General features: G+C 45.9%; 1 protein-coding gene across 1 annotated transcript in view; it reads right to left on the bottom strand.

Annotated features, from left to right (window-relative positions):
- The window catches only part of SCAMP4 (secretory carrier membrane protein 4), a 15,142-nt gene extending 5,315 nt beyond the window's left edge, over positions 1 to 9,827 (bottom strand). The window contains exons 1-4 of the mRNA XM_009329063.1: positions 9,770 to 9,827; positions 9,272 to 9,327; positions 6,295 to 6,423; positions 3,023 to 3,179 (exon numbers count right to left, since the gene is read on the bottom strand). Of these exons, the coding sequence (XP_009327338.1) occupies positions 3,023 to 3,179; positions 6,295 to 6,423; positions 9,272 to 9,278 (293 nt within the window). The 5' untranslated portion in view covers positions 9,279 to 9,327; positions 9,770 to 9,827. The remainder of the gene's footprint in view (positions 1 to 3,022; positions 3,180 to 6,294; positions 6,424 to 9,271; positions 9,328 to 9,769) is intronic.
- Between the last annotated feature and the right edge of the window lie 1,677 nt (positions 9,828 to 11,504).

An 11,504-nucleotide genomic window follows, 5' to 3' on the forward strand; every position in this document is an offset into this window, starting at 1 on the left:
GCAGATCCATGAATCATCAGCGCCTAACCTCTTCCAATAAGCCCGGCTCCTGCAATTCCTCTACCAAAGTAATTGCCTGATGATGACACACGAGGAGCGGCAGTCTCCTGCAGAACAGAGAGTGCCTGAATCGTTTGTCTGACCAAACATCTGAAGACAGCACAGCCTGACACCTGTGCAGCTCAGCCACTGGCAAGTAGGCACAAGGGGGCCTGAACGCTGGCAGGCAGGGTTTGCCCATATGCTAAAAGTGATTGCTGAGCATGAGAATTCCAGCTGGGAACGTCTCAGTGGCTGCTCGTCATCACGCTTACACGCCCACGGTTAATAATCCAGCACTGGGACATAACAGGAGGAAAAACAGCCACAAGAGAAGTGGGTGGTACCCTGTCCGGGGAAACGCAGAAGCATGCTTTCGCATCTTTGTGGGCTCCACATCTCCAGGATGCACAGGTCGAGAGGGTCCTGAATATGTGAGGTCCTTTAATTTATGCAGGTATAATAGACATCATGAATACGATCCCAAACAAGAAGGCTGAACAGACCAGGTACGTTCACGATCTCTCCGTCATGGGTGCACTGGGGCACAGCACTGTCTTGCCCGAGTTTTGGCTCTGCCACAGAACGGCAGCAGAACATCTTCATCCCATTAAACCAGCTACGTCGATGAGCCAGCCTTTCACTGTAAGCCCAGGCACATCTGAAACTCCCCAAACTATCATTTTTAATGACACAAATGATTCCCATTCTCTCAGGAACTCAAAGGGTCCATGATTTACAGAAGAGATTTACAAAAAACACTTCAGTTGCCTATGAGGCATCTTGGTGCAAGGGGGAGTTTACAAAAGAGCCCCAGTCATTCCCAGCTCCTGCTCAAACCCTGAAAGTATTTTAATGTTTATTATTTTAATTATTATTATTTTAATGCTTATTAGTATTATAATTCTAGCCCTAATGCCTAAAGAGGAGATGAGGGAGGCAGGACCCCAGGCTCTGGAGAGGTCAATGCTGTGGACCCTGGCTAGTCCGAGACAAGTGGAAAAGCCTCCAGCCAGACCCCTGCCGCTCTGTGCCGCGTGTTAGTACAGTTATCTTTCATCTTCCAAGAGATGGCCACAGAGATGCTGTGAAAGAAACTTGCCATCCCCGAGTATCCTCATGATCCCACCCTTCAAATATCACCTGAGTACAGCCGTGTGAAAGAAATACTTTAAACACGGACTGTTCACAGTAGTGCCTATCATAATCCAATTAACAAGGATTAGGCTCGAAGCTGAGCCTTCAAACAGACTCTTGCAACTACGACCTGAAAGGGCTGGAGGAGTCTTCATTTGAAAGGATCTGTGGGAATTAGTGGGGATACACAGAAAAGGTGATTTCTGATCCAGCTTTCTGGTGCAGATTTGCAACAGCTTTGCCCTAGCGCCAAAGCTCTGCAGCTAATTTAATTTTGGATGCAGATGTAGGTTTTAGGAAAGCATCTTCGCAGTACCTGATGCCAATATTGAAGGGTTGCCTCGTCCCAGAACAAGCACAGCAAGTGGGTCTGACCTTGCTTTCTTGAATCACGACTAGCTGCAATCCCACAAGAAACAGTGCTGCCCCACTGCAGTGTTTTTCAAGCCTCTTCTACAACTGATGTTAAAGTCAGTGATCTGTGGGCTTGCCAGTCTGTCCCCTAGGGCTTATTCTTTTTTTAACTGTAGAAGTCTTTACACAGAGTAACCTCAGGGACCTTTCAGTATTCAGTTGCATAAACACATACAAACAACATTAAAGAAATAATTAGAAATGGTCCTTGTGAAGCCCAGGAGGTCAACGGGGAGGAGTAATTTTTCCCAGACTTCAGAATGGAAACTGCTCTTTGAACAGAGCTCTAGCCGGCACTCGGAGGCCCTCGGGCTTCTGAACTAGGGATGGAGACAAAACCCCAGCCCCAGAGGGCAAGAGTTCAGAGCTAGTATTTTCATGTCTTTTAAAACTTTCCAGTGAATCCAACCCAGCGGCCTTCCGTTTCCATCAGAAATAATCCTCCCCTGTACTCCATGATGTAGTCACTGATGTTTTAAGCACCACCAGTGCGTTAACTGCCCAGCGTTGTTAGTATACAAAGCACAAACTCAGAAGAGCATTTAAACAACTAATTTAGCATGTGCTAAATAGATAGGACCCCACCTGCCAACTCCCATTTCTATCAGCTGCTTTTGCTGTTATCTAAACCAACTCATCACAGAATCCGGTGAATCATCAAAATCCAGAATACTCTGGTAACAGGGAACCAGAGCGAGCTTCACCTTCAGAGTCAAATCCCTGACTGGTGTGGGGGGTCTGCTGGTGACCCGCAGTGTGACACTGGGCAGGTCCCTCCCTCCTCTGTGCCCCCTCTCCCTGCGTCAGGCTGGAAACTGCTCGGGACCTTCACAGCTCTGATAAGCATTATGCATTAATGTCTGAATAATGCCTCGTGATCCACAGCAAGCATGAGCAAATGCAAATTATTATTAATTAAAGTGAAAATGTAGGATGGCTTTAAATATTTGTGGAGTTTCAGAAGGACTCGCTCCAGGGAACTGCTTTTATCTAAAAAGCAAAGCAGCCAAGCTCTCAAGTATCTAGAGACAAAAAACAGAACAGTTCTCAAAAACTAGTAACTTAATAGTCTTCCATCAAAATAAGCCTCAATGAAGCTTTACCAAATTACTATCTATCTTAATGCTATACTGATATGAGGGTTCTGCTAAGCTTGAGATATTTAAGTGAAATATGAATTTCATCCTCATGGAAGCGGCAAACTACTCGCTGCTGCTCACCTCCAATCCTAGGCAGGTGACCCTCAGTCCTACCGCTAGTATTTACAAGTAGCCACATTCTTCTCCATTTCCAAAGTAAACAAGACATTCAGACATCAAGTCCCTGGTCTTTATCCCAGACAAAGAGATCTCCATAGGAGCACTCCCCAGTAACAACACATCTCTCTCCCAGAGGAAACGGAAACAAAACCGCCTCATGGGCTTCTACTTACCGAAAGGCTTTGTACGCAGGTCGGAACCAGCAGACGTAGCCGCAGGGACTGAAGAGGATAAGCCAGAGGATGGCCAAACCAAAATTGACCCCATAGCCTCCTCCGATCCACCACGCCAGGCATGCAATTATATTCACTACTAGCGTGATGCAATAAACTGTAAAGAGGGCAGAGGAAAGAACATGAGGTTGTGCAGTGTCACGTCTTCATGCAAAAAGGAAACAAACACCCGGTATCATAAGAGGAAGGGTCCACGCTGCAGTGGGAGACGCAAGCCCAATGATGCAGCCGCCCCAAGCGAGTCGCAGGTTCCTGCGTGACCCCAGGAGCCGGCAGCACAGACGCATCCATCTCCAGAGGGAGCGCTGCAGCAGAGGGACGAGGAAACTCTTTTGGGACCTGCCAAAGGAGGGAGAGCTGGGTAGCAACTGGTGTGACCAATGCAAGACTCAGGCCAGTATTATTATGAATTACGAGCAAGGTTCAATTCCCATTTGTAGCAAAACCCCTTCATGAGGAGAGGGGTGTAAAACACTGCCCTGCATCCAGCCTCGATATGACTTTGGTCTCCGTGCTTGCTGAGGCTGCCTCAGGAGCTATTACAGAGCCAGCACAGTGCCTTGCAGGCTCTCTCTCTCTCTCTTTGCTTCCCTCGGCCTCCGAGGAAGCCTGGAAGTTAGCTTCAGGGCTTGTAAGTGCTGCCTTGAGTGACGGGATAAGCAAACTCCAATTAGGCTGAGAACATGGGACCACAGGGGTGGATTAAAGGCCTTTTCGCATCCCTGTTCCTGCCACTTGGATAAAAAGGAACAGTTGACAACGGCCCCCAGAGCGTACCAGTGCTGCGCTAAGTAGACGTGCATGAAGTCACGCTGCTCCCCCCTTTCCCTGAAGCTCAACATCACCGCAAAGGGGGGCCGCACACTTCCGAGCTTTCGCAGGCTGAGCTCAGTCCCCATGCCAGGGGCTCCCCGCTTCCCTCAATACTCCAGGGACGCCCTGCAGCTGTCCTTGCATCCCCCCAGGCTCTGCCAGTCTCGAAGAGGCTTAGCCCAATTACAAGCTCCTATTTTGGAAAACAGGTGGTAAATCTTAAAAAACTCAGCGGTAACCTGTATCAATTAGCACAGATAAAGAGAAATGAGAAGGCGGAGGGTCCAAACACAAAAGACCCTCCAGTACCGCCTGGTGATGAGCTCACAGTAACACTTCGGACCCCGGCCTCATTTATTCAGTCAAAATTAAATCCCTGAATTTCTCTTCACCCGTGGTAAGTGAACATGCCCTGCCCATTCCTTTCTTCACTACATGCGGTGGCTCTGCAGCACGCCTGCACATCACTGGCTTGGTCCTCTGATGCCCGACGCCAGTCTGGCCTCTCCTTCTGACTCTTCTCTTTCCTCCTCTTGGCACAGAACCACCTGTCTTCATGCAGCCCGGGGGCTGCTAAACAACTACAAAGTTTTGTGGTCATAAAATACTATTGACAACACAGCTGGGAGAATCTAGCATGGAAAGCATCCGAACCCAGCTGCTGCTTCTGACATACAAATTACATGAGAGTTAAAATAAAACATTGTTTTACCACAAAGAAAATTTCTTCTGCGTAGCTAACAACAAGGCTTTATACGCAATGGTTTGGATGTATCTTAATATCGGGGGGAAGAAAGAATTTTCATTATTTAAATTTCATTTATACAGTCATTAGCTGTACTTGCCCAAATGTTTATTTTCAGAAGTCATTTATTCTCCAAAAGTTACTTAATAAAAAAACAACCAAAACCAGCAAGCCAAGAGCACCGATAAAGTTTTAAGGAACTTCTGGTTCTCCCTGCGCATCAGGTAGGAGTTTGCTCTCCAGTAGTGGGAGCTCTGGTACAGGTCTCCTCAAATCACCACCCACCTTAATAAAACGTTCACATCCAATTAAAGTCATGAGTATTCAACCTTCTAGCAACGACTTTTGTGTATCTATTTTTAACACTGGCCTTTTCTTGTTTACCGCCTTCCCTCCATGTGGGTGCCTCTCTCCATCCCATCCCAAAAAGTCGGGGAGACCCCAAAAGAAAAGTGCACTGCAGATGGAAGTTTAAAACTCCTGGTGAAAATGTCAGGCCTCCTCGGCCATGCCTAGAGGAGTTGCCCAAACGGCTGGCACCTTTCCAGCCTGCCATTAACTTGAATGAGGGGCGCTTTGTTTCGGAAGAGTCGCAGACAAAGGCAGCTTTACAGCATGCAACGTTTAACCAGCTAGTCTGAAGGGACAAGCAGTTTCTTCAGGCAAGAAAATTACAGAGCTCATTTCAGCATCTCTAAATAACGAAAGGACAATGGAGTGATAGATTATGCTATTATTTATGCACACAAATCTCTCTCATACACACATCCCATGCATCTGGAATAAAAGCCATGCCACCAAATGCATATCTGGCAGAAAACAAGCTTTCCTTCAGTGAGAAGGGTAAATAGGATGACAAGCATTTGGGGGAAAAAAGATAAGCAAGGCAAAAAGATTTTTAATCTTCCAAAGCATTCCCTGTGGTTCTCTAGGCCTGCCACACCATTTTTCATCCGATTTCATTCCTTGGAGAAGAATGGTCCATTTTCATTACTGGCTTTTGAATGGCTAAGCCAGGCAGCACAAGCCCAGAGCCAGGAGGTCTGTTCATACAGAATATCAGCAAATCACCAGCTGTGACCAAGAGGATCAGCACCCTCCTCCAGCAGGACGGGGAACGTTTTGCGGGCTATGGATAGCTAAGGAAGAGACGGCGTACGGCTAGAAGACACTGCTTCAATTGGGAAGGGAAATCTGTGGCTGGCACAAACAAGGGGGAATTTTAGCCTTCCTATAGCGAAGTGGGGAGACAGGTAGCAAGCAAATGAGCCACATTTATTTTCTTGCCTAAAATTCTCCTATTCATCTTAGTTTAGGTGAATTGGGAATTACTTTAAGAGGGCTATTTTGGGGAGTAAAACATCACTTGACATTAATAAAGGTATCAAATGCGGTCTGCTTTTTTTCTCCTCAAGTTTACTAATAGACTTTTCTAGCACTGATACTCCTTTCTTCAACAGCAGCTCTGCGGCAAAGATTCAAGGCACAGCAGCCTAAAATTTGGACATAAAGTTATATTACAGTATTCTAAGATGAATCATCGTTTCTCATCAACTAATTGCAGTCAAAACTTTAAAGCATGTAAGTAATTGAGACCTATGTTTTTTCAATACACACATACGTTTTCCCAGCACAGGTTTCTTATTCAACTTACAGATCCATACGTGGTAGATTCTCTTCACCAGAGACTGATAATCGATGGGAATTTCATCAGCAAAATTCTGGTAGAAACACGGTTTCAGAGGGATAAACTTGGGGAGCGGTGGGAAGTTATTCACCTTTTCTACAACGCAGAACAGAGATATTAGCTGAATGCAGAAACATTCTCATACGGCTGAACAAGTGTAATATCCTCCACACCTTCCCACTACACACCCGTGGAGCCCTAGGTCGAGGGGACTCACAAGAATCAAAAGAGAAAACCATCGCCAGCTCTGGCCATTCACGTTACTCACTGCAGCGCGTTCATCCCCACCCCAGACACCAAACATCTCGTTCTCCTTCCTCAGCAGTGGACACGATATTTAAACTAGCACATGCCAGGCTTAGAGCGAGGAATAGAAACGAGCTAATAAGGAACACGTGGATTTGATACCTTTACACATCAGTGTAAAGTTGTGCAAAAGGCGCTGCAAGACAAAAAAAAACTTAAAATAAGCTCCAGGACGAGGTTGCCCAGGAAGGGGGGGAGAGGCCAGCAACATCTGGGGGAAACAGGCTGCACAGAGGTTTTTAGTTACAACCTCTGAGAAAACCGAAGCAAGAGGAAAGGCTGACGATTGTCCAGACAAGCAGATTTACCTTCAGACACAAGCTCTGAGTAGGTGGGCTTGCTGGCGCACGGATCAGGCCTTAGGACCTGTAGTAGATACGTCCCTGTGACAGTAAGGAAGCGTGCCTTTGGAAAGCATCTCTCAAACTGGAATTTAGTACTCAGATGTCATCCAGTTCAGAGAAGGCAAGTCAGATGTCAGGGATGATTTTGTTGTGACAAGACTCATGAAGGTACCCTTTTTTCTTGAAAAGTCAAGTTTTTCCTGTAAGGTTAAGCCCCAGCAAAAAAAAAAAGGCAAAAAAAAAAAAAGCTTTGCATTCAGATACAATAAATCAGCAAATGCTGACAAAAGCGATATGGTGAAGAAAACCTTACATTGAGAAGAAACTATGTTTTAAAATCAAGTAATTAAATGCCTAAATCCTCTGCATTTAATCCGCTGTCAGCTTCTAAACAGACGCGCAGATTTGTCTGTGTATATGTGTGTGCCTGGATGTGCGTTTCTACATGTTTGGGAATGTCTGCTCTTGCCTTCCAGTGCTGATTAAAGTTTGATTCCAGGGCATTGTGACTAATTGTCTCTAGTCCACTTCAGCCCCAGTAAACAGAATTAAAAACAACCAGAGGAAGAGATGAAGAATGTCCTGGGAAAACCTCCAAATGGCACAGAAGACGAGAGGAAATGTCTGAACAAGAACTGTCAGCACAAGAGTTCCCCTTCTCTTGCCATTATCTCTGTGTGAGAAGACATTTTGCGGGAGCAGCTTCTTAGCTTCATTTGAAGGTTGGCAGGGAAGAGTCTAAAGCTGTAAGCCATGCTTTAGGAAAGAAAAGGCTTTACTTCACGCAAAGGAAAGGCATATTTTCACGCAGAAAATATGGTGAGGATAACGCCCACTGTGAGTACATCAGAATTAAATATGGACTCATGTCTGAAGTCACCAGCCCAACTTGACTTTTCAGCAGCCTTTTCATTATAAAAACAAACATTGTCTTCCACCCCTCCTCACCCATCTCCTCTAAATGCATTTTACATTAATCCAGATGCCCTCTAAAGCTGGTATTAGTTACTGGTTAACACTGCTGACCCCATCCCATGTAGTGCTGATGTCCCACGGCTGCCTTCAAGCTCTACAGGAATTTGGACTTCTAAGCACTAATTTTTTTGTTTGCTATAAACCCCTAATGGGCTTTCTCCTGGACAGTCTGTCTCAGCAGCCTACAAAAGGACGTAACAACGCTGGATCAAAGGAGAGGAAGGGGGCACAGCTTTTAAAGCTAAAGAGACAGCTCTCTAGGGAAGTCAATGAGACCAAGAATAACCGACCACAGTAAAAGCAGGTTCTCCAACAATCTTTTTTTTTTTTTGAGGGATAAGGAAAATTTTGTTCTGTCCCTCTTCAACAGCTGAAGCTGCAGCTAGTTACTTTGGTTCTGCTCTCTTCCATTTTCTCTCTCCTACAGTACAGATCTGTCATGGGCAATAGAGCTGCTGCCAGCCTCTAGTGAAGAAGTCCCCGAACGGTGGGGCCAAAACCAGCTGGCCTGCTGGGCACCAGCCACTGCAGTTTGTCATTTTTCAAGCTCACAAAATGCTCCAAGTACTTCCACAATTGTGTGCTAGGTACACAAAGAGCGGGATTACACCTCTTCTCTGTTGCTGCCCAGCTGCAAGCAGCCAGATGACCACTTTTTCCCACCCAGAGACCCTGCAGTTTTCAATTGTTCCGGGTTACTTCCAAGAATAGACAAAAGAAATCAAATGAAAATACCCCCTTTCATGTCTGACTGCATAGCTTGGAGTGCTACAGCACTCCATCAAGGCTAGGATCAACACAGTAGGTCAGCAAGCACAACCCTTGCTTTCAAAAACCAAACTGTATTACCAATGAACAGCAGCTGTATGCAAGTCCCAGACTTCTCTTATCTTAAAAAAGTTGGGAGGAATTTTGTTACTAATTTCACTACAAGTAGAATTAAGACATATTATTATCAATAGTACAGCTAGGAACGCTGTGGAAAGCTGTTTAGCCTCTGTAAGGAAGAAATTATGTACTCATAATTCTCATGTACTTTTTTGGGAAGGGACGCCTCATAAAACTTTCAAACAAGTCACACCTGAGCCTTTATTGCTAGAACAGTACCCTCAGCTGACAAATCTACAGTGGATACAGCGTAAAAGTGAACGTGACCAAGGCAAGAAAAGAGAAGTAGCTGAAGAGCTTTAGGGATCATTAAGATCTCAGGAAGGGACGCACGTCGCGTACCTGATGTAAATCAGCTGTCACAGCATACTGAAAAACATTCTCTGCAACCATTCTTCTCCCTACATTGCCATATTTTGAGGTGCTCTTACCTGCCATTTCTATCAGGAGTGTTCCCTGGTGAAGTTTCAGACAGATAGCAACAGATCTGTTGGAGAAAGAAAATCAGGTCAGCACATGTCACTAACCAGCACCCAAAGAATCTCCTGGAATCGGGAGCATCTCCGGTACGGTGTGGGACAGACTGCGAGCCCGGGGTTCCCACTACAAACTACTCGTCTCCAAGTGCCCAAAGCAGGCACGCTGGAACCTTACAGAAAGGATCACAATTTCTCCTTGTACACATGAAGCTCCACCTGGTAGTATCTCATTCAGCACAACCCCACTGTCAACCACTTTTAAGGCTTGTATTATTCAGCAGCAAACAAATGTGCTCTTAGCGGTACCTGGCAAAGGCTGAGGATGCACAGAGAGCCACTGCCAGAACGCGTGCACCTCCCAGCCGCAGCCAGACAACAGGCTGAGACAGACAGCTCTGGTTGGGACCCAGCAAAGCACATACAGCAGAAGAGAAATTTGTACAAGCTCACCAGACTTAATGCCTCATTTAGGTGTTGAGCTCCTGGCTCGCTGTGGACCTTCCCAACTGCTGAAACAAACAGATAATCACTGTTAGCTGGGAAGTAAACTGCTGTTAAAAAAAATAAATCAGCTGGTACACAAAACCCAACATCCCTCATTATTTTAATAATTCTGCACAACCCTTCTTAAAACGCAGATTCGTTCTTCCTGTTACTGCCATTGAACATGACCGTAACTCTGGAAGAATCAAATCCTGCAACGTTTACTCCGTGTCAGCCGTGTTGCTGATTTTGGCAGAACCGATCACACAGATGAAAGCCGCAGAGAGGTCTGTGCTGAGCTTTGATTCTGCCCCTTCTTCTTTAAGGATAAAAACACCGTGTGCCCCTACCTGCAAATCCTAGAATGGAAACACAGAATACCACAAAACAACCCTCTAAAGCAGCACTGCGGGGTCTGACAAGAGTCATCAAGGATGAAGGAAGTCTAGACTAAAAACTGCCCCTACAAAAACACAACAAGCACCACAGGCTGCTGCCGGCACCCACCGCAACTGCAGCACCGAGGTCAGAATAGCTGCGTTGTAGCCAAAGCCCTCGGGATTTACAGCAGCTCATTTCCCTTTTCTGCACCTCTGTGCTGTCCTCCTGCGTGCCCCGTGTATGGTCTGGAGGTTGCAGAGTTTACACTGGTGCAATTATTTTGTTGGGGTTGCATTTACTTTCCTTTTTAATTGAGCTACTCTAGCACAGTCCTTGGTGGAGACAACGGCACTCTGCTAAGAAGCGGGACCTGTACAGGCAGCTTATTCCTCCTGTACGTAGAGATGCAGTTATATACAAGCCTAACTATGTCTACATTGAGGAGAACGTATTATTTTGCTTGTACCAGTCTAAAGAAAGCAACAGAGTGTGGACAGGGAAGCTACGTCAGCCGTGAGCTGCTCAGGGCTGGGACTCCCTGGTTAAAGGCTCGCACAAGGGGCCCCGTCGCAGCTGAAGCCTCCGGGCTTTCCCACAATACAGACATTACCCAGTGTCTGACCGGCGTTTCATAACTTATGATTTAGAAATGGAAGCATTTTGCTTTGCCTTTTTTAAATGCGGAATAGAAAATAAAGTATGAAGACAGTTAAGAATACAGTTAAAACTTCACCCCGCCCATTTGCAGCTGCTCCCAGCTGAGATCTATAAATTTTGGGGGAAGAACAAATGACACACGAACACCAGTTACGCTAACGCACAAAGAGAAAAGAATCCTTCACCAAAAGATGAGCAAACGAGTAAGGTCCTTCTTCAGAAGGGGATTATTTAGTTCACGTACTTCAGTGCCAGTGTCTTACAGCTGCAGAGTGGTGGGAGGCATCAGTCTGTCCGCTGGAAAAGGGACCAGAAGGAAAGACTGAGGGACACGCTCCTGGCTTGACGGGGCCATCGTGGCCAAACAGTAGCTCTCCTGTGCCCTCCCTTGTCAAGGAGACAAATGTGGTGCTGTCGAGTGGCTTTAACTCAAATAAATAAATAAAAAAACAGAGGAAGCAGCATTCTGGTGATCCGCTCCCTCCTCACCTTACCCAGTTATTCTCATTTACCTGCTCATTTCCTAATAAATCTCAGCCACGGTTTCATGCTTTGAAGACAGGGTACATTATCATGTAAAGAAGCTACGACTGAATATTCCTCTCTTCAGCAACCTTTGCTTTTATGAGTAATCTCACAGAAGTTCCTGGGACAACAACTATAA

This window comes from Pygoscelis adeliae, unplaced genomic scaffold, assembly GCF_000699105.1.
Source record: "Pygoscelis adeliae isolate BGI_AS28 unplaced genomic scaffold, ASM69910v1 Scaffold537, whole genome shotgun sequence".
Lineage (NCBI taxonomy): Eukaryota > Metazoa > Chordata > Aves > Sphenisciformes > Spheniscidae > Pygoscelis > Pygoscelis adeliae.